General features: G+C 37.0%; 2 protein-coding genes across 4 annotated transcripts in view; one reads left to right on the plus strand and one right to left on the minus strand.

Moving 5' to 3' along the window:
- Positions 1 to 422: 422 nt before the first annotated feature.
- Positions 423 to 22,656, plus strand: part of l(3)76BDm (trafficking protein particle complex subunit 8 homolog l(3)76BDm) — a 195,198-nt gene continuing 172,964 nt past the window's right edge. The window contains exons 1-18 of one of the 3 annotated variants that reach the window (XR_010953904.1): positions 423 to 721; positions 778 to 1,231; positions 1,296 to 1,437; positions 2,114 to 2,293; positions 2,352 to 2,570; positions 2,649 to 2,752; positions 2,815 to 2,899; positions 2,961 to 3,124; positions 3,186 to 3,648; positions 3,712 to 3,855; positions 3,919 to 4,069; positions 5,051 to 5,197; positions 5,255 to 5,728; positions 5,797 to 6,231; positions 6,291 to 6,329; positions 6,826 to 7,512; positions 7,929 to 8,108; positions 8,183 to 8,310. Coding sequence is in view for 2 of the 3 variants with exons in the window: in XM_067791413.1 (XP_067647514.1) it covers positions 556 to 721; positions 778 to 1,231; positions 1,296 to 1,437; positions 2,114 to 2,293; positions 2,352 to 2,570; positions 2,649 to 2,752; positions 2,815 to 2,899; positions 2,961 to 3,124; positions 3,186 to 3,648; positions 3,712 to 3,855; positions 3,919 to 4,069; positions 5,051 to 5,197; positions 5,255 to 5,728; positions 5,797 to 6,231; positions 6,291 to 6,329; positions 6,826 to 7,490 (4,032 nt within the window). In the remaining variant the exon portion in view is untranslated. Of the gene's footprint in view, positions 722 to 777; positions 1,232 to 1,295; positions 1,438 to 2,113; positions 2,294 to 2,351; positions 2,571 to 2,648; positions 2,753 to 2,814; positions 2,900 to 2,960; positions 3,125 to 3,185; positions 3,649 to 3,711; positions 3,856 to 3,918; positions 4,070 to 5,050; positions 5,198 to 5,254; positions 5,729 to 5,796; positions 6,232 to 6,290; positions 6,330 to 6,825; positions 7,794 to 7,928; positions 8,119 to 8,182; positions 8,311 to 22,656 lie in introns of those variants that run through there. The other 2 variants (XM_067791413.1, XM_067791412.1) reach the window with 2 other exon arrangements.
- On the minus strand, positions 6,657 to 11,165 carry LOC137253864 (matrix-remodeling-associated protein 7). Its single transcript, XM_067791415.1, has 4 exons — positions 11,131 to 11,165; positions 10,552 to 10,771; positions 10,260 to 10,495; positions 6,657 to 8,042 (listed from the first exon to the last, which is right to left on the minus strand). The coding sequence occupies exons 2-4, from the start codon at positions 10,675 to 10,677 to the stop codon at positions 7,925 to 7,927; spliced, it is 480 nt and encodes a 159-aa protein (XP_067647516.1). The 5' UTR covers positions 10,678 to 10,771; positions 11,131 to 11,165; the 3' UTR covers positions 6,657 to 7,924.

The following is a 22,656-nucleotide window of genomic DNA, read 5'->3' on the forward strand; positions in this document are numbered from 1 at the left end:
ATCGGGAGTTCATATTTACAAAACCTATTTTTAGTGATAACTTTTGAATGGGAAATAATATTTACCCTCCGCCTTCGAACTAATAATATTTACACTAAAACAAGTATGTTTATCCTTTTTTCCATAATTTTTGAACGCTATTCTACAGTTGTAGGTCAAACTAAAGTTTACCAAAATTTTTGGCACGTTTTTCGTTTTGGCTGGCACATTTTGTGTTCTGGCACCCGCTTCAGCTGGCGCGAGGAATTTATCTGTGATTGTTGCCAGCAACAACTAGAAGATAAATCCCTCGTGAGAGCGAAAATATGAGAGCGTAAGCAAAATATTCGTATCAATCTATTCTATGACGCTTCATTGGACCGTCATATATTACAACCTTTTGTCGATAAAGTTGTACCACCCTGTGCCTACCTTAAATTAGCATTTTCAGCAGTTAACGTTGTAAAATCAGCTGAAAATTGTGGTTTGGATGTGCAAGTGATTTTTACTTTAGTGGATTTTTCACGTTAATTAATCTGAAATAAAACTTAAACAGCAGTTCGAACAGTAAGTAAAATGATTCACCTAACCGGGCAGAATTTCAATGCCCCAGAGATTATACAAAACATGTTCTCACCTTTGGTGGGTGTGATAAGCAGCCCAGTGGCCAACGAAGTTTGTGCGCGCAATAATTTGAGTTTTGTGGAAATTTTGCAACCTTTCGCAAAATTACTAAGCGATGGTAAGTAAAAGTGATAGTGCACGTGAAAAGAAATTATATTTCCATTGCAATTACAGCACAATTTCGTGATGTAACAGAGACGAGTGTTTCTATCAAAGGATTGCGCTTAAACTTTTGCGATGTGGATTGGCGCCCACCACAGACGGTGCTGGCACGTAAAATGCTCAATGAAGCGGTAACAAATGCGCATAATGAAAAAACCAAATTCGTAACAATAGGAAATATGGACTTAGAACTACCAACTTCGGAGCCTTGGTTTGAACAATGGCGTGAAACATTTCTAACTGTACAATTTCCCGCGGATCATGAATTTACACGTCATTTTCTTAGCTGCCTCATAGTTTTGAGCAGCAGCGATCCAAATATTATAGAAAGCGCACAAAAACTAACGCAACGTGTACAACAGATGCAGAGTGTAACTCCACAAAAATTGCCAAAGTGGCTTCATCCCACCAACGTGCTTAATAGTTATGTGGTGCTGCATGACGGTTCACTGGGCGATATATCGAAGTTGGTTTAATGTGTTTTACCTATTTTATTTATAATATTGTACTAAACTTTCGTTTAAACTTAGAGCTCAGCAAGGTTATGAACTACTCAAGTCCACGTTTGGTGACAGCAAATGTTTTTTAGTGCAGATCAATTCACTAGATCCCAATGTAACAGGAGAAGTACCCGATTATTGGGCGACTTACATAAAAAGGCAGCCGAAAACTGTACAGTATTCTACCTTAGTTGTGCTACATTTTAGAAGCAGAATGATTTTAGTTTAACACGAAAGAACAAAGTAAAATGTTGTGTTAACAAAGTAAAATCTGGTACTGTGACGTATCGAATATTTAACGATGTCAAGTTCCGGACTTTATTTGGCTGGCAAATAAAATAGGCAACTAAAGTACTCACAATAGACATAACATAGGGATTTACGTATACTCTTGCATAAATTGACTTCAGACTCACGTATGTCAACTTCAAAAAGAAGCTTTGCGAAGGGATAATGCCGACTAGTATATTGTGACAGTACCAGAATGTACCGGACTCAAATACGGAAAAGATCTTCCCATGTCCGCAATACTCCCCTTAACTTCATGTATCGATAAAGTCATTCCACGAAAGTTTTGAGAAGTGTTATCGATGTGAATGGTTCTTTGTCAGATATTGATCCAAAAACGTAATATTAGGTAGTTACAGCTAGTCCATTCTGAACAAATTTTATCGAAAGCACAAAATTTATTCTTGGGGAAAATTCATAAACGGTCTTTCTTAGAAAATCTGAAAGTGCTTGCGTGTCCTGCATTTTTTAAGCTTAATGAAATCATTCTGCTTAAGAGAAATGTCCCTAAATATTTACCCAGTGTTAAAATAGAAAAACTTACTCTCAATTCGTATTAGGAACTTCAAATTGATCAATTGAGTGGTGCAAAAACACCACAAGATGCCATATCTATGATTTCGATGCCAAACATACAGCTATCAGTGCTAAGTGATGCAATATCGAGTACGGATAGCGCTAGTGATATACCCATTATGCATCCACTGAGTCCAGTGCAGGAAAATGCAACTGAAGCTATAGTAAGTTCATAATCTCAGTATAATTAGGTATATTTATAATTTTTGCAATTTTTTACAGAGTTCGAAATTCTCCGTCAGCAGTGAGAGCATAGCCTCACAGACTATAAATGCAAATGTTTGGGGTGGTAGTGAGGTGGATAGCGGCGATCAAACAGCAGGACACGGTGGTTGTTTAAATTCAATGGATGTTGAAAATTTACGACATTTCGTCCAGGATTATACTGTGCGCGCTCTAATACCCTATGTGGAGCAGTTGGTGGCCCAACTGTCTGAGGCGGTAAATATATATATGAACTTTCTTTAGGACTTCTGTAACAAGTGTAAGTTTGTAATTTTCCAACTACCCTGATTAAAGATCACAAACAAAAAAGGTGTCAGCAAATCCTTACTTAGCGCCACCAAACGTTGGTTTGTCAGTAGTAAACCTGGCTCAAATTCAGTCAATCAAAATGCTGTAATGTAAGTTTCTATTGTTATTATGAATACACGCAATGTTTAATGAATTTTACTCCTATTCACAGATACACACACGAATCATCGGAATTGCAGACACGCAAACTTGCTGATCTGTACTTCATGTTTGGACATTATAACTTGGCATTCCAGGTAGGTTTGATTCCATTTAGACGGGGAGGTTACTATAAACTTGCATATATTTACCTCTCAGGCTTATCATCAAGCAAAGCGTGATTTTAATGCAGACTCCGCATGGCAGTATTATGCAGGTGCTTTAGAAATGGCCGCCGTTTCGGCTTTTATGTTAGGCACAGCAAATCGCAAAACTTTTGATTATATGGAAGATGCTATAATGTGCTATTTAACAGTTTGCAAGTAATGTGTATGCAATTTCATTTAATTTTCCAGTCAATTACTTTTCCATATTACATTTTAGATTACAACAATTTGCTACGCGTGCCACTTTACTTAGCATGGAATGTTTACGCACCCTACGCATGTATGGCGAAGCGGCAAAACAGCTAATACGTATGACTAGCGAAGATGCTGATCTACGTTCAGCTTTGTTGTTAGAGCAAGCTTCATATTGCTTCCTGGCATCTAATCCGTCAATGTATCGTAAATATGCTTTTAACATTGTACTCTCTGGCAATCGCTACTCGCGTGCAGGTCAGCGTAAGCATGCACATCGTTGTTATCAACAAGCTTTTCAAGTTTTTCAAAGTCGTGGTTGGAGTTTAGCTGAAGATCACATACAATATACAATGGCTAAACAGGCATATGCTTTGAAGCGACTAGAGGAAGCAAGTCGCTCTTACTCGCACCTACTTCATCCGGGTAGTAAACAGAGTGCACAACAACAAATGGTTTTTCTAAAAGAATATATACAAATGCATACGGTTCGTAAATCAATTTTTGAATGACGACTTAAATATTTAATATTTTGCTTATTTTCTTTACAGGAGCTTATCAAGCGCAATACTGAAATTGGTCTCCTTGCATTAACCCTGCCACAAGTTTCACAGAACTCTATCCGTGTTCTACTTGCAACTCCAATAACTATGGTTAGTGGAGCGCAGGTGGCTGCTAGCGGCACTGATATTAAAGTATGCCTTGTATTTTTAGAGCAAAATACAAATAAGTTAACTTATTTTAACATACTTTTTTAGTCTGATGGCGCTGATGCAACAATTTGGCATAAAATGGAAGAAATGCTTGTAGCAACAGCAGACCCGAAAAAAGCGTTTGCTTTCAAGCCGACACGCTTTCTTTTCTCTAAAGAGCAGCCAGCAATAGAAAATCCCTTAGCAGTGCAAGGAGGTAATTATTTTCGCCAAATATGCATATTGTTAACAAAATTTCAGAAATGAAATAGTTCGAATTAGCACAGAAAATCCAAACATAGTAAGTTTACAAAACGAATTTGCGATACGAATTTGAAATTATAAGGACTTTACAAACCTTTTTTTATGGATAAGGGGGAGGAAGTATGTATATTAACCTGGGTCCGTTTGTATGGGTGAAAGTTAACCGATATCGCGCCATCGATTTTTCGATAGGATTTGGGCTCAGGAAAGAAAGTTCGACTACGCATACTCAAAAAATAAATTTCAAGCCGCGAAAGGGTAAATTTTTCGACCAAAACACTTCCCAAAGCTCAAAAAATATTTTTTTTTTTTTTCAAAAAACTGTAGTAAAAACGGCGATAACAGTTTTTTGAAACAAAAAAAATATTTTTTGGGTTTTGGGGGAGTGTTTTGGTCGAAAACTTTACCGTTTCGCCATTTTTTTTCGCAGGCTCGAAAATTATTTTTTTGGGTATGCGTAGTGGAACTTTTTTCCTGAGCCGAAATCCTATCGAGAAATCGATTAATAAATCGACCCAGTCTAATGTATATGCTATAAATATATGTGCATTTCTAGGATGAATTACCCTTTTATTTGGAGAAAATTTTTGAAAGTGTCGTTTCGACTTAGTTTTTTGTTGAAATTCTTCAGAAAGCGACATTCAGGATGGCTAGACTTGCACTGTTCCTCAGATTTTCTTGGTATAAATCTGTCGACAAACAAAAAACAAAAAAAAAAAACAAAAAAGACGAAAAGAAATTCTCCAAAAATATTAAAACATTGTTTATACTTGAAATACTAAAATATGTGTTTCGATAATTAGATCCAACTACCGCTTTCGCGAGGTTGTACATGCACTCAGATTTCGTAATTCGTAACACTCCTTATTAAAAATAAAACTGTTGCACAACGATTTAAAAATTCTAATTCTTAAGTACATATTTATTTCCACAGAACCTATTGAAATTGCTGTAACTGTGTTCAATACTGTTAAATGCTCAATTGCATTAAATGGCATTGACTTACTCTGGAGATTGCAACTGGAGAATGGTGAAGTTCTCTCTAATGAATCCTTGTATAATAACAACGAAGAGAGTTCAAGTAACTAAAAATCTTTTAAAATATTGATTTTTAAAAATTAATTCCTTGCTTATCTAGGCAAAGCAGCAGTAAGTGCTGCGATAAAAACTAGCTGTGTACCGTCTGTCCTTTTGGATGAGCGCTGCGAGCAAACGATTTACTTCAAAATCACACCTAAACTGACTGGACTATTGAACATAATTGGAGTGGTTGGTGAAGTAGTACTCACAGCTGAACCTACAGCTTGTCTGCTGGGAATGCTACGTTTTGAAACGTCTCAGGTAAAAGTAAAGGGCAAGCAGGGACAACAGACAACTCAAATGATTATGGATAGTAAATTGAACATCAAAATAAGACCAGCAGTGCCTTCAATGTCTGTAAGTTTTACACAGTTGCCAAGAAATTTGATGGCCGGTGAGATATTGCCAGTGACTGTGACACTTCGAAATTCTGGTATTGTACCTATTGAGCAAATTTACCTTTGTTGCGATCAACCACGTTGGATTACATTGACGGAGGTAGATACAGACGTACCGCTTTCCATATTAAAAAGTAAGCACATTCATCATTTTACATGTTCTCGTTTAGCACTAAATATTAAATATATTGCACTCTTCCAGCTGTTAAAGATTTAACCAACGAAAAGCTGTCAAAAGATCGCGAGTTACGTCGTCAGCGCGTATTTCGTTTGTTGAAACATGAAAATGCCACCAGCTTGAAACCTCAAGAATGCGCTACCGTCCCAATGCATATACAGGCACCTTATCAGAGCGGCAATTTTAATCTGCGTTTACTTTTCTTTTATACATTGCCAGATGGTACCAGCTCGACCATTAAATATCGCCTGGTGCGTCATAATTGGAAATTTCAAATTCACGATAGTGTATATAGCACTGTTACTTGCGTCATCAGTAATACGTTAACTGGTGAATTGGGACTTGATGTTGCTGTTAAGAATGAAAGTAATGCGAAATTGTTTGCTTCGAACGATATCTATGTTAATTCGCTTGGTATCTACAGTACTGATCACAATGTTAATAGTAATAAGCTTTACAGTAAGTGCAATTTTGTTTTGACAACATGTGTTATAAAATATCTGTCTACCTCATTACAGTTACAAATCAAATGGAAATCGCTACTGAAACGGATGGAGGTATGTTGTTCTATTGTTTTTATAAACAAACAAACTCGTCCCTTGTTGTGCCGTTTGGCCACTCGGTATAGTATTTCCAGAAGGATGTAGCATAACTAAATTGGTGTAAGTTTCAAAACCTGAAATTGAGACGCTTAAGAGAAGAAATTAGGAACTGAATGGAGGGCCAAACTTCTAATACTGCTACTTGACAGCAGCGAAGAAATATCAAAAGGCACTTCGAATACTATTCGTCCAGTAATGGGCCAAACAGCTAGACGAACGTTCCTTATCGCCAGTTGATTCAACGGCGGCGTACTTTGAGAAAAGATGGAGATACGATTAGTCTGGGGTGCTTAAACATTTTATTTATTTATTCAAAAGCTATAATTATAATTAAGCTATAAAGCCATAGCAGCAAGGGCCTTAGGCTATCTTAAAAATAATGTGTACTATTTGCTATCCACCTTATAACATTATATCCTTTTTTAACCTACGGATTTCTCTTAACTTCCAGCACGATACCTACCACTAGGAAAATCAATGAATTTCCAATGCCGTCTAGAACGCAACACTAGCAAACTTACTTCCGATCCCACAAAGTTACTATACGAACGCGTTTCATTCGTAAATATTATACCAACCATCAACGCCGATATTGCACATGTACACATTCCGTCAGTACATGAAATGTATGGCTTCCTAGCAAAGCATGAAACCATTTTCTTTAACACAAACATCAATGCAGATGAGTTCAAAACTTTAATTACAAATTCCGATACACACACTACAGTTATATTAAATTGGGCAGCCCAAGTCAAGTTGAACGAAAAAGATGAAGTGAAACGTTTGGTTGCGGGTCAACATTTTATACAGCTGCGTAATCTTTATGAAAGCTGTACATGTTTGGGTGTGCAAGCGTCCAATGCTATTATAGAGATAATTGCTAAACCTCAAAAGGTACGCAGTATTGCTCAATTTGCTTTGAATGATACAGATGCACAACCGTTTGAAGTGTTCGCTGATGAACAACGTTGGGCTGATGAGGAGGCGGATGACGATGCGGCGGATGAAGAGCAAGCGGATGATGATGATGAAGTATCGTTTTGGGAGCTTAACACAGATTATGTAGGCAAGCGTTGTCTGCTTCTGGATGAAAGTTTAACCGTTGCTGTGAAGTAACAAATATACTTTTCTATTGTTTGTATGTCTGATTTAAATACTTCACTTATGTTTTAAATACATGTAGTTTGTTATGTCGTACTAATATTACATATATTAAGCGCAATCTCACGCCAATGTGCAATAAAATATTAATAACTTCAAGCTTTGTTTTGAAAAGCTTTAGAAATATTTTTTCAAAGTTAGTATTAGATATTCTTATTAATTTTAAATAATCCTTTTGAAATTTACCTCTAATTATTTGAGAAATAAATATATTCTCTTAAATTCGTTACAACATTAAAAATACTATACATAAACATATTTTTAATACACTTCTATTTAAAAGTAACTTTAAAGACTAGTTTCACATTGTACTTATACTACATACTACAAATATTTATTGTGCTCTCTAGGTGCTTGTGAAAACTTAAAAAATTTCTAATTCAATATTTTCAGCGATACAAATTTAGTTGTGCCACTAATTCTCTTTCATCGATCTCCTTCATATTCAAATCTGCCTCCTGCTTCTTAAGCAAATCGTATATTGCAGCCAATTGTTCACGTTCAATTCTAAAATTATAAAAAGTTAGCAATCAGCATATAGCACAAACTTATTTCAATAAAGTTATGCAAAAGGTATCACCATCTGAAGACGCTTTGAACGCATAACTTGTTTATCATATTTAAAAATTCATAATATTTATTTACAGGTAAAATTTCGAAAGTTTATTGTGTTTCAAAATATGAAAATGATGTAAAAAAATTCAAAATGTGGAATTCAACGGTTTTAGATCCAGATTGTAGCAACAGTAAAAATTCTTTAAGCAAGTTCCAAAAGGTATAATTACATGCAAATGTTATTAATTTTTACTTTAGTAATAACAAATAGGTATTTCTATTTTTACTTGCAGGTAGGTGGATTGCAATGTTTATTGTGTTTCAAAATGTTGATTTATGTTGTTATAAGACACAGATATTTATTGTGCTTGAACTTACTATTGGTCTGCATGAAAATCTTTTATAAAGGTATTTTGAATATTGCTGGTGTAATAGCCTCATTCTGCAGTTTGGTGTAAATGACCGATAACTCTATGTGCTCTTGCACGAAAAGTTAGTTTTGGCGATATTTTTGGAGATTACGCATAAAATAGCATACTTTTGCGCCTTGAAATATGCAAAACTTTTGTAGTTATTTAATTTGCATTTTCCTTACAACGAAATTATAAATATACCTTTGTTGAAAATAAGAGGTCGATACCAAGATAATTAAAAAAAGGGCTGCATATTTGAAGGCGCCAAAATTACCTTTTTCATTCCGCTTGTCGTTTCACATTCTTTAAACAAAGATTTTGGATGAGGGCACCATGAACCAAATTTTGCTGCGAATATATTTCTGGAGCATTTTACACCTTTGGCCCGAAATATAGTTTTATTCGTAATAAGTCTACGCTGGCCTCCTGCATTGAAACTACCATGCTAATTTAACCAGTATAATAAGCTCGTGCTGAATCTGAGGCTCGATACGAATGGAAATGCGATTCGAAAGCTGTCAAATCACATACATTTTTTTTTTTCAAATCAAAAAGAAATTTCTTTCGAATCGAGTTACATAATAAGGACCCTGATAAGTATGCCTTCACGACGACCAATGACTGTTACTCCTATAGTACTATCTCTTGTAGTTTGCTCCGTAGACGTCCCAATTAGACTGGGCGAGATTAAGCGAAGGCGAGAGGTGCACATGATCGACCAAGCGGGTAAGGCGTGAGTTCAAGCGCGGGGCTGTAATGTGTCGAAGATTATGTGTAGGTCTTACAACCTTAGACTAACAAAGTTGCTTCTATCATTAAAAAGAGATGCTTGTAGACTAGGGCGGGTCAAATTATATGGGGTAAAAACTTCAGGTGCACATCCAGTTTCAGAATCTATGGACCATACTCCGTAATATTGTTCATGAGACCATAGGTCTGAAATGAATTTCGAGCCTCCCTAATTTTGTTAGAAAATTTTATATCCCAATCCGAATAGCGGCTCAGTATGACCCATAGATTCAGAAACTGGAGGTGCACCTGAAGTTTTTTTTCCTCATACAATTTGACCCGCTCTACTGAGACTCATGACGGGTATTCTGACTGGAGACTGCCTTCTGGCGTCACATGCCTTTAAATAAGGCTTGGTCAGTGATAGCATATGTAGGAAATGCGGGTTGGAGGAGGAAACGATCGAGCCCGTTCTGTGCTCGTGCTCCAGCTATTAAGAGTGATACAGCTGTCAGATCTAGAACCAGCAAGTGGCTTAAGTCCTAGGAAACTTCTAGTATTTGCCAAGAGGACGTAGTTATTTTATAACATAGGTCCTGGTTTTTTGTAGGGTTTTTCAGTTTGGTCGTTAAAACAAACTTCTGGTAACACTACGGACTCATTCAGTCTATGTGAGGTCCTCATGGACCGGCCAGTTCAACCTAACCTAACTATCCAGGTTCACTTCACGTAACGCTACAGTTTCACTAATGTTTTAAATATTTTATATTTATTTTATAACATAGGTCCTGGTTTTTGATAGGGGTTTTCAGCTTGGTCGTTAAAACAAACTTCTGGTAAAACTACGAACTCATTCAGTGTATGTGAGGTCCTCATGGACCGGCCAGTTCAACCTAACCTAACCTAACTATAACGCTACAGTCGCCAATATAGTAATAAATAATGATGATACATATTAATCATTTCTAAGATGCGACTTTTAGTAGGCAAACAGATTTCATATACTTCTTGCACAAATTAAAATTACCTGCGCTCCTCTTCCAATTGATCATGCGTCAATTGGGATTCCAGCTCTTTTAATCGAGCTGACTTAATTTTACCCACCAGACCATCGCCCATAGGATTGTCTGTGTTAAAATCCTCGTCGTCACTATAGTCATACAGCCGTTCCGTATCCGTTTCTTCGGCGTCTGAGCCAGCGTCAAGCATGTCTTCCATAACAGCCTGATCTTCGACTTCACGCTCTTCTTGCGTGCCACCCATCTATAGAAAGATTTGGCTTAAGTGTTGCGTATTATTGATTAATATTTTATAATTACCCCAATATCCACCAAATTGGAAAAGTAGAATGCCAATATTACGGCAGCCAGCATCGTAACAGTGCTTAACATATAAACATTGTCGTATGAATTGAACAATTCGGCAATGCCAAAAAGCGAGCTCATTTTATTGTTCGAAATAGTTATGGCATATACCTAACTTTTATTGTTTCTTGCAAATAATTTGCCTCTACAAATGTAAACAAACAACACTAAAAAATCAATAACATTGTAAATTTTACCAAGTAGCGCAACTAACAGCTGATCGGTGAAAATTCGCACATTCACACGCACAGTTCTCGACTCAGTTTCAAAACAAAACTTTAGATTATTTAATTCAAATTTTAAAGTGAGATAATCCTTACAAATTTATGTATACAGAATATATATGGCGTTTTTGTTGTTATTAAAACAATAGTTTTATTTATATTAAAGCTTTTATAATTTTTTTTTTTAACTTTGCAAAATCTCCGAACACCATTCCTTCATTATATGACATTCGACTGCCTAGTCCACTGCCTTCCACTCTATTCGCAACATAACCTCTACTTAAGCTGCCAAACTATATAGTAAACAATGATCAATAAAATTGTTGGAAAATAAATATACAGCGTTGCATTTGTACTACAGCTGTTTGTAGCGTATAAAGGTCGTAACACACGCTACGGTGCACGGCTGACGTTTTTTTGACAAAATGGCCAAAGTCAGATGGACTCCCTGTGCTTTTGGTTGTCCCTACGTAGTTCAATCTGATACTCAATGCGATTATAGTGTTAACTACTTTGTACTTTAATTTTTAAAATAATTTTGGTAATAGTCTAGTTGAGGGGTCGACTGCTAATACGCGTCAAAAAATATCGAGAGAGATGTCAAAAGACGCGTATTAATCTCGAGAACAATAATACGAAGGCGCAAAAGAAAATTTTTAACGTGGCTACCGCCACGGTGATGCACAATTTTTTTGGGCCTCAAACACAACAACAACCACATGAAAATCGCCAACTTCAACTGCAAATATCTCCAGACAGAGATGAAATTTTTCTTTTCCGCCTTCGGATTATTGTTCTCGAGATTTTTTTTCATAGGTCGCTTTCTATTCATGTATGTATTATGTGTTCCAAATATGAGCCAAGTCTGACCACAAATACGATTTTTTTGAATATCTCGATCCTTGCGCCACCTAGCGGCGATGCTTTTTCATAGGTCGCTTTCTATTCACATAATACAGTTTCAAATATGAACCAAATCGAACACCAAATACGATTTTTTGAAATATTTCGATCCATGCGCCACCTATCGGAGTTTTTTCTTATTGCATTGTTCTTAACTATATTCCAAGTTTGAAGCTTGTAGCTTATCGGTAAGTTACTTAAATTTCAATTACAAAATTCGTGCCAGCCAGTCTGTCAAGTCAAGCCAAATAAAACCGTTTAAAAATGGGGATTGTTTCCGCACTCTAATTATATCTTCAGTGTACTCTACTACAAGTGGTACTGGAACCTATTTTGAAATTAATCCGTAGAGGTAGTCGCTGTAGTGGGTTCCACAATTGTTTCTTTAACGACCTTTCATGTGCCATAACCGGTCGTCGGACTTCAACACATAAAATACGTTTTACTCTTGGCCACAAATGAAAAAATAATACACCCATGCAAATGATGCTTAAACAAACAATGTACCGATGAATGAACCCTCTAGGAAAAGCGCTATAAACTACATGGGCCTTTTAAACTGGTGAACTGAAGGTCATCGTAACATCCAATAAGACAGCAGCCTATTATCGGATCAATCGTAGCAGAGACTATACAGTACATCACAAACTTCATAGATGAGTTCTGCTCCATAGTAAACGTTTATTTTCCTGATCTTTACAGTTGTTTTACCTCATGAGACTTATAATTGTCACTGACAAATTCCTCAGCCACCCTATTTACGATATGGACAATGTAGATGGCACAACAATTAGACATTCACATTCACAGTATTATGCTGCCGACTGTGAGTCATATAAAAATCCTATTGTATCCTCAGTGCTGTCGAGATCCCTTCGAACGTTTCACTAAGGCCCATCTCTTGGCGAGAAACCAAAAACGAATTGGTTGGCTATGGTATGGTTATGGCGTTAGCGTTATGGTATGGCACCATTAATCGATTACATTGATTTCCATAAGGTAGGTTCGATCAGCTGTTTTATCTGGTTATAGTTATATGGTTATAAGTCACCATTAATTGGCCCTCTACCTCCTGAGTACGTGCTATATGTTATGAAGTCGCAATTATTACCCAAAATTCTTGACAGGTAGCATCTCAAGCTCTTGGAATATGTCTTTCTGCAATATTTCCTGTTTATTCCAGCATTCCTAGATAGTGCTCAACTTTCCATCTTGTCAGTGGATCCTTGGGGGCCGCTGGTATCCTCCCGAGATCCCTTCGAACGTTTCACTAAGGCCCATCTCTTAAGGTGAACAATCCATCAGCTTTCGTTTGTATAATCGGCCTCGCGACGAAAACATGCTAACATAACAGCATTATAACCATATTTTTTTCTGAAAGGAGCGACACTTCTTTAGCTACACTCATTCATCAACTTTTAGTTTAATACACTTTCACATTAATACTCTTAACTTCATTTATAAAAAGTAAATACCACCAAAGGTGGCAAAATTCACACCCAGCCACTCAAATGCAACAATAACGTGTCGCGAATGGAAGGTGTTGAACATGCGCAAAAAAAAAGAAAGCGCAGAAAAAAATAGAGGAAACGGAAATGTTTCCAAGAGTGGCAGCTTTGACAAAGCGCACCTGAATACTGGAATGAGTGCTCATTCTCATTTATCTGCATGTGTTGTGTGTATGTGTGTTGTTGAAACAGTTATGAGTGCGTCGCATAAGCAATGACAGGGCACCTCAGATTAACGTCGTTCACACTGCCGGAAATGTCTGCGGAAACCGACACGCTTGTGGACGTCAAAGTGCTAAGCTAAAATGTGAATGTGAAGCGCAACAGTTAACTGCCGTTATATGTCGCCGGACGAGTGTAAAAGATTCCTTTTTTTTCAAAACTGCTTTTAGCTGTTTTATCACTGAGTGGCGACATTTCCTTTTCTTTTTTTCCCTTTGGATATTAATGAGAAAGTGAAATGGCAAAGGAAACATACATACAAAATTACCCAAACAAACAAGACAATTCATTTCCCGGCGCTTCATGTTCGTTCGCTGGGATGGGTGCTGGAACGCAAGTTTCGCCTTTTTCGTTTTAAATACCGCTTAGGAGGTCACCTTTAAATCTTATGTCAGCCACTAAATTTTCCGTCAAAATTCGTATACTCTTCTCCGGCCGTCTCCCAAGCTCAGCGCAATAATGCTTTTCAATTTCCCGTTTCTGCTTTCAATCCTACTTAGCTGAAGTTGTCACTGGACGCAGCGTTTTGTCATTCAGAGGCAGCGCTATATTCCACACAATGTCAAACTGTCTTCATTGGAGCTGAGAAATTGGAGAGATACATGCGTAAAAAGCTCTTTTAGATCGTTATCTCGAGGAATTCCGCCATATCGCAGATGCGAAAGGAGACTAAAGAACTCATTAGTTGTTTCTTGCATGAGTAGCTTCTCGATTCCATGCGATTTTGAAGTCCTTAGGTAGGAAAAGCAGTGGCTATACAAGCAGTATTTGGTATATGTTGATGTTGTTGTTGTAGAGATAAAAAACTCCCTCAAGGCATTCAATGTTCATGGTTCTCTGCCAGATAAAGATCCGATACGTTCCAGTAACAAGCACCATTGAGGTACTAGCCCGACCATCTCGGGAACGATTAATAGGACCACTTTTAGACTTAGGAACTTGAGGTCGCCAAAACCTCGTCTGCTAAATATTGGTCTACTACATTCATATTTCTAACGGCATTCGCATCGGATAGCTGAGGTTGAAAATTGGGTTTCGGAATGTGTGAAGCTACAAAGCTTTGTATTGCGCTTACAAACTCCTTGAATCCCAATTTCACTCAGTCCGACTTCACGGCTTCGACGTCCAAGAAATGTAAAGATAGCGAGTCTTGTTACTTATCTTTATAAAACTATCGCGGTAAATCAGTGGTATTAAGTGCCATATGGCATCGTACCGCCATGGCCTTAGCACGGAAATGAGCTTAACATTGTAATAAGAAATATAACCTCAGAAGGGATTTAAGGCCGAGCTTCTCTCCGTCAATGAGTCCCTGAGTGAATTGCCAAGTGCGACGTGTGCACCAGAGCCCAAAATCAAGACCAGATGAAGTAATACAACTCAGCTGCATCATTTGAAAGGATCGCCATGAATGTCACTGCTCCATTCCCTACTAGCAAACGTGGAAACAAATACGTACTGGTATACTTAAGGTATACTTAATTTTAAAACAAGAAGCGGAAACCTTAGCAGGATTGTTAACTACCAATTGGGTAACAAGCCATGGTACACTTTGAACAAAGATGGAATTTTGAATCAGCTGTGTTCCAATAAGTGTGCAAGGCATTTGGCATTCGGAATATTTCGAACAACTATGCTGCATCGTCAGCCTGATATTATGGTAGCACGATTCAATAGAACTTTGGAATACCATCTATGGAAAGTAGTGGCTAAGTTCCATAATGACTTGGATACACAGGTACCCTTACTTACATGAACAACGGGCAGACTCCTGCAAAAGGAATTTTCGGCAATGACCTACGACTGATAGCTCACTTGAAGTCTGAGATAAATGCCGATGCAGGAGGAAATGCTAGGAAGTCGGTTGGTGTCCTGGAGGAAGAGATGAAAGAAATACACGAACTAGAGACACTATGCACCAGTATTATGAGTAACAAGATGATAGCCAGGTACGAAAAAGCAATACGTTTTCTGGAAGGTGATTTAGTGCTTCTAAGCTGATCTAGTGCTTCTATCCCGAAATTTCAGCGCAAGTGGGAAGCGCGTACAATGCTGGATCAACCATGTTTTGTACCGCTATTTAAAAAAAACGGAATAGAACGGTGGTTGTTTATTTCAAGACCTTCGAAATATATACGGAGCATACTAGTTGGCGACGGCGTCTACCGAAGAAGATTTAATGATGAGTTGTACGAGCTTTACGGAGACATCTACAAACATCGACGAATTAAAACACAGCGGCTGCGCTGGGTAGGCGTTGTTATGTGAATGAAAGCTAGTGCTCCGGCTAAGAAAGTAATTTAAAGGAGCCCGCCTATCGAATCAGAGGAAAAGTGCTGCCTCCACTCCACTAGGAAGACCAGGTAGAAAACGATTTTAATTCCTTCAGTGTGACCAATTCGCGTCAGTTAGGACGCCAGTTTTTGGACCAAGCAATTTGTCTGATCGGGACAATTAAATGGCGCAGGGTAGCGAGTATTACCAGGTTCGGCACATCACTATGCCGTTAGTAAATAAACGCTAGCAACAACAACAAAGTCAATATAAGCGAATGAACTAACGACAGCTACATAAACATCCACACTACATGTCATTGGCATGTATGTATACAGAATCAACAATGGCTGCAGTTTAAGACGACAAGATATACACACACAATTTATGAGACACAGAACAACGAGAACTAAATTAGCAACTATTGGAGAACGCTGTGCGCGAAAAGTCTAGACCCTGGGGAAAAATAATGGCGATGCAACTGAGTGGTATAAAAGAGGCGCAGACCAAAGGATAATTTATCAGTTTGATTTTTACACATTGGAAGTGAAATACGCGAATGCATTAAGTTGTGAAGTCCTACTACTATTCTAGTGCTCAAGAAACAGCCCTTTGCTGTACAGAATATCTGACTATTTGCCTGACACTTCGGTGATCGAACGGATAACAGATAAATCAGGAACTCATCGAGATTTTCTAAAAATCGTTACAATAGACACATCGACCCTTAAGGTACAAGCCCGACCACATGGAGAAAGATTTAATTGTTTAACCTTCTAAGTCATCCCGCCCCCCACCCCCTATTTCTATGACGAACTTAGGATCGCCAGAGCCTCGGCTATTAAGAAACAGGATTCGCCACTGGTAGTTGAGGTTGACAATTAGGTTGGATAAGCTATAAATTGCGCTGCCAACACCTAGAATCAATTTGATTTTTTAGTCACCTCTCACGACAGGCGGGTATATTCTAAGCTCCCTAACCCGCTGCCTTCACTAGCATACATTTCAAGCATAACAGTTTGTTCATTATACAAATTTATAAAAATATAAAAATTATTGAAACATAAAAATATAAAAAGCAAATATCATAATAAATGTGCAAAATATGAATAAGCCTACAATAAAACACAAACAAGAGATAAAAGGAAATAAAAAGATAAAAAAAAAACAAACATACATCATCAGCTGGTAGAGGCAAGAGTTCCGCGCAGAATTACCGTCCACTCCTGTAAAAGCAGCGCACAAGGGGCACAAGCTTTCACCATTTATATTTCATGTGCTGCCAGAATTGAAAAATGCAGTGCCGGATTAACCCTCAACGGGGCCCTAGGCAACCATCAATTTGGGGCCCTTTTTTCAAGTCCGTTCCCTTCTTTTTTCGATTAAAAAACACAAACTTATATCTTTCATAAAAATTTTATTGTCACAATGTAATAATAGCTGTATTTCGTTGATAACTAGTACAATTAAAACACTAGCTAGCTTACCGAATTGCATGGAAAGCAACAATAAAAAGTAACCGAGTTGAGTTGGCTAAGCGCTTTCAGTTGAAACCGCTTAGGTAATTGTCGACCTGATTGATAGTATTGTATAGTGTTGCACATTCAAAAAAAGCGCACTATTGTGAACGAGCGAATGAAATGAACATACGAATGTGCAGGTAAACAAAAATAACAAAATAACAGCGTGGCGGCAGGGTGACATACATACAAACAAACACACGCATTTCATGTATTTTGTTTTTGTAATTCTCTGGTTGAGTGTCAAAAACATACTGCGCTAGAAGTAGAAATGTCAAAGCAGCTAAAAAAAGTAACCATCTGTATGGTTTTGCCATAATGAAACTGTTTAGCTAGTTGGAGCGTTTTTTTCGAGCTCGCGTAATAAAAAAACCCCTAATATCAAAAAGTTACTATCTAAATTTTAAACATGTCGTTTTCTATATTTGTTGTCGGCAGATTCATCAGTTATATCATCAATATCGATTTTGTTCAATAAATCTGACTCAATGCAAAGTATACCTAACAACTTGAGTAGCTCTTGTCTCGTTGTAGCTCTTTCAGCAGCTTTGATTCTTTTTAATTGCGAGAAGGATCGTTCGGCAGAACAATTTGTGATCATTAATGTTAAAAAAATCCCAAGAGCTATTTCTGTGTTAGAAAATACATCGGCTAATTGATCTTCCATTAGAATCTTATACAAATGACTATGAGTTTTTTGTGCATCAGTGTATCTGGAGTTCACGTAACTTTGGAATTGTTTCATTTCAATGAAAAATTCTTCAAAATCTCTAGAATAAAAACGAACTAAGTTATTTAGAGAAAAGATGATGAGAAATGAAAAACTCTCTGAAACTTCCATATACACTTTCGCACGTCGCTTGATTTCACTATGAAGATTGTCGATGATTTCGAGGAAACCTTTTGTCCTAAAATCATCGCGAGGCGAAAATTCTACTTCTGGAGCATTTCCGTGATTAGGTTGTTTCTTTCTACGACGAGTACGTTTTACGATTCCTGTATAACCTACATTCAGAGAAAAACGCCGTTCTAAAATCCAGCACCACCGGACTCAATTCAAGATTTTCATGTTCTTACTTTTTTGTTCTTGAAACACCACCGACCTGTTCTCAAAACAACAACCTTCTTCTTGAACTGACAACCATTTTCTTGAAAAGAGAACGGCTGGTCTTAAAATATGAACAAATGTTCTATTAATGAGAACAATGTTCTTAAATGAAGAACAATGTTCTTAAATTAAGTTCAAGTAAAAAGAAACGGTAAAATTCGTGTGTACTACAATGTTAAATACAACATTTGGCGAAAGATATCAAACAATCGTAGTGGCCCAGCGGTTGTGATGTTGTAGTTGCGATCGCGTGGCGCGAGTTCGATCACCGTCAAACTATAAAATTTTTTAAAGCTATTTTTTAACTTTTATTTTTCGTTCAATTATTTTTCCATTCACTTATGCACAGATAATTCTCAAACTTGTTATGAAATGTTTTAAGTATATATACAGATTACATCTTCAAATGAGAATAATTTCTCAATAAGAGAAACATATGAAAAAATGCATATTATGCATTTTTCCTTAAATTGTTGGACTATAATAAAAATTTCTTTGTTATAAATATTTTTTTATTTATGACAAAAAAATTATTATTAATAAAAAATAAATGGGTACCTATTGAAAAAAATACCTTCCCCTCCCATCAATGATCAAGCCGAAACCGTTCTTGAATTGAGAACGAAAACTGTTAAATCGACCACAAGTCGTTCTCGAAGCGTGAGAACGAAAAATCTTATTTTAAGCACAAATACTGCTTGAAATGAGCACAGAAGGTTCACACATCAATACCAAACTGGTCATAAAATACGAACGGTGTGCTTGGAAAAACTGTTCTTAAAAAAAGCCCATCGGTCACAAGTTAAGAAAAAACGTACTTAACAGACTTTTGTAAACGAATGTTCTTAATTTTGAACTTTTTTCGTTCGTTTTAGAACGATTTTTTCTCTTAGTGTACACCAGGTAATAATTGTTTTGTTTTTCCTTGAAATAATTGAAATTTTCACGGAATGAAACTAAACTCTATGGAACTAAACTCTACAAAAAACCACACGTTTTCAAATCTGCTTTTACTTTGCAATGACTTACTCACTGAACGCATAGCAGTTAAAATGGAGTTCCATAAAATCAACATGAAACCAAATTCGAATTTTTGCATTTTATTCGCGATACACGTCGCCTCAGTATCAGTATTTTGTGATTCATCATCAGCAATGATTTCTAGAGCCTCTAATATGATATCAAATGAATCGTAAACTGCATTCCTCGCATTCGAATGTGCTTCCCAGCGTGTAGTTGACAATGTCTTCAAAGTTTTCTCATTGTTTATTTTATTTTTCCCAACGATAGGTGGAAGCGGAAAAAAATTATATAATGTCTCCATAATGCTGAAAAAATCGACTGCATAAAAACAGCACTTCACAACATGCTCTCCAACCAAATTAAGGGAATGCGCGGAATAGGGAACGTAGATCGTATTCTCATTCAAACTCAATATTCTTGCTTGCACACCTTTATACTTTCCGGTCATGTTTAATGCGTTGTCATATTATTGTCCTCTACTATTTTGAATATCTAAACCACAGTCTTCAGTAAGAAACTTTAAAGTTTGATTCGCTATACTTTCACCAGTATGACCTTCCAACTGAAGAAAAGTTATAAACCTTTTTTATTATTCAATATACTCTCCTTTCACTTCGATACACTTCTTTGTCAAATGACTTGGAAATGTCCTTTTTAGGAACCTTGTCTAGTTTGTCGGTCAATTGAGTTTTATTTATTTGAGCAAAATTTATTTTCAGTTCTGATTATATTTTTCTTTCACTCTCTAGAATTTTATGTTTGTAAGAAAATTTTAGAAGTCTTTTTCATTTTTCGGGGGCCCCTAAAATCGGGGGCCCCAGGCAACTGCCTATTCTTTCTACCTGTTAATCCGGCGCTGGAAAAATGCGTGAGCATACGCGCCGGCAAATTGCGTTTCTTTGTGCCTTCTATGAATGGCATATCGCGGCGGAAAGTTGTTCACACAAAAGTGACTCATTCACAAGCAACGTTACATAACATATTTATGTAAATATCTTTTACGGTTATGACACCGTTTGTTATAGCGCCAAATTACGTGCTGGTTCCATTCTACAATTACTACATGAGTACCTACCTATTACTGATTGTCATTGTCCTTGATACAACAAAATTTGAGTATATACCGCTATATGAGCTGGTAATGTTTTATGGTCTTGAGTGCTGTTGTTGTTGTTTGCTGAAATTTTTGTCATCGTTCCCCATTTGGCATGGAAGATTTACGATTTATAAGTAATCGTTAGCAATGAATGCTAAGAACGATGCGTGAAAGGACAAGACACATGTGGAACTGGCCAAGCTTTTTGACATTTGTATGGCATACCGAAATTACTCGCATTGCCAAGGTACACACACACCCAGTCTGAGTGTGTGTGTGTGGATGTGTAAGGGAAGAAATATATGGCAAAGGTATTACATGGTACATGCGAATGCAAATACCATAACTTGAGTGTGCATGTTATCGACATATACGTGCCATGATGAATGTTGGTATGTGTGTGTAAATATGCGTATGGAAGGTATATTGGGGGCGTTCAGGTGAAATGTGTTGTTATGCAGACAATTTATGAAAATAATATTCCAGCTATGCCATAAAGTTCTGAAGTTTTGAGAATTTATTGTTAACAGTACGCATAACTTTTTGCTGTAAATAGATTTACAAGTGATAATAATGTCATAAATAAATAATGAAATGACAATAAATAAATTTGTGAAAATTAAATTAAACTAGAATATAAATAAATATGAAATTTATCCTACCATTACATTTTAATCGATTTTAAATTGCTATACAATTTCAACCGTTGGCAATAATGTTCCTTATGTACAGGACCTTTTTTCGAAGTAGGCAAAACGAGCGAAGAGGGGGAAATTTTGACAGATTGATTAAATTCATAAAAAGTGATTTAGGCCTAGCATTGAAAAACTTTATTCTAATTGAAAAGAACTATTTTATAAAATTTTGGTGTTACTTTGCTCGGTAGTGGCAGGCCAAGCACGCTACCATCACACCACGTCGGCCGCCAATGAAATGAAAAAGTATGCTGGTTAATAACACGACGAAAAATTAAAGTTCAATCTGTAGGATATTCATAGCTCGATTGAAGTTCATCCAGCTTTAACAAACTAAATCGACTCCATGTTAGGCTGCAGAATGACCACAACGCAATGGGGTCTATGCGAGGCAACAAAATTTGTAAACCGAGGAACGCCACAGGGCGGTATTCAATCACCTATGCTGTGGACTCTGGTTATAAACCAATTGATTAGGTGGTTCGACGGAGGACCTGTCATATGTAGATGACGTTTCAGTCATCTTAAGCGCAACAATAATCAGCTTTCTGGTGAATCAGGCACTTCGGGATGTACATTAGGGTGCGTCGATTTGTATGGACGAAAGTCGCGTCATCGATTTTTCGATAGGATTTGCGCTCAGGAAAAAAAAGTTCCATTACGCATACCCAAAAAAATAATTTTCGAGCCTGCGAAATTTAATTTTTTTGACTTTTTTCGGCTTTGATTTTTACGGTTTTTTCATGACCTACTAAAAAAATTTTCATAGTATTTTTCTTCAAAAAACTGTTATCGCCAACGTTTTTAGCGGACATTTTTGGGTCGGACCGGGTATACATGTAAATTTTACAATCAAAGGAAAATTTTTTTAGTAGGTCATGAAAAAGACCTTAAAGATCAAAGCCGAAAAAAGTAAAAAAAAAAAAAAAATGAAATTCCGCAGGCTCGAAAATGATATTTTTGTGAAGATCACAAAACATTGTTAGTAGATTCATAATACAGCTGCCCTAATCTCTCTCAGCACACAACTTTTCGATTCGCTTTTCGGGCTTTGTTAGAAGCTCTGGGCTCCGATATGAAGAAAACTACGTCACATTGGAAACAGCCTTTTATGAAAGCTGGGCAGAACTTTCGAAAGGATAACAGTCCTATTCCTAGTGTTATTCCTGTTTCGACCCCAACCCGACCTACGGTTCAGGTGTTGACTTATTCCTTTGGAGATTTGGAATGGGTTCGGCATCACTATTTCGTAAAAAAATCCAGAAAGGAAACCTTCCCTATAGTTATAGAGAACTGCAGAGAAGACGGTCTTTCATGGCCTTTTGAATACTAAAAATATATTGGGTATACGGCCAACACCTAAACTGCATCGTTTCTTGTCTTGTTTGTTTGTTTAGGGACACGGTTTTGGATAATTCATGACAACTTTTCGCCCTTCTGCTGACCCCATGAGTTCAACGAACTTATTGTCTTGTATACTTACTATT

The sequence above is a fragment of the Eurosta solidaginis genome, chromosome 5, assembly GCF_040869045.1.
Source record: "Eurosta solidaginis isolate ZX-2024a chromosome 5, ASM4086904v1, whole genome shotgun sequence".
NCBI lineage: Eukaryota > Metazoa > Arthropoda > Insecta > Diptera > Tephritidae > Eurosta > Eurosta solidaginis.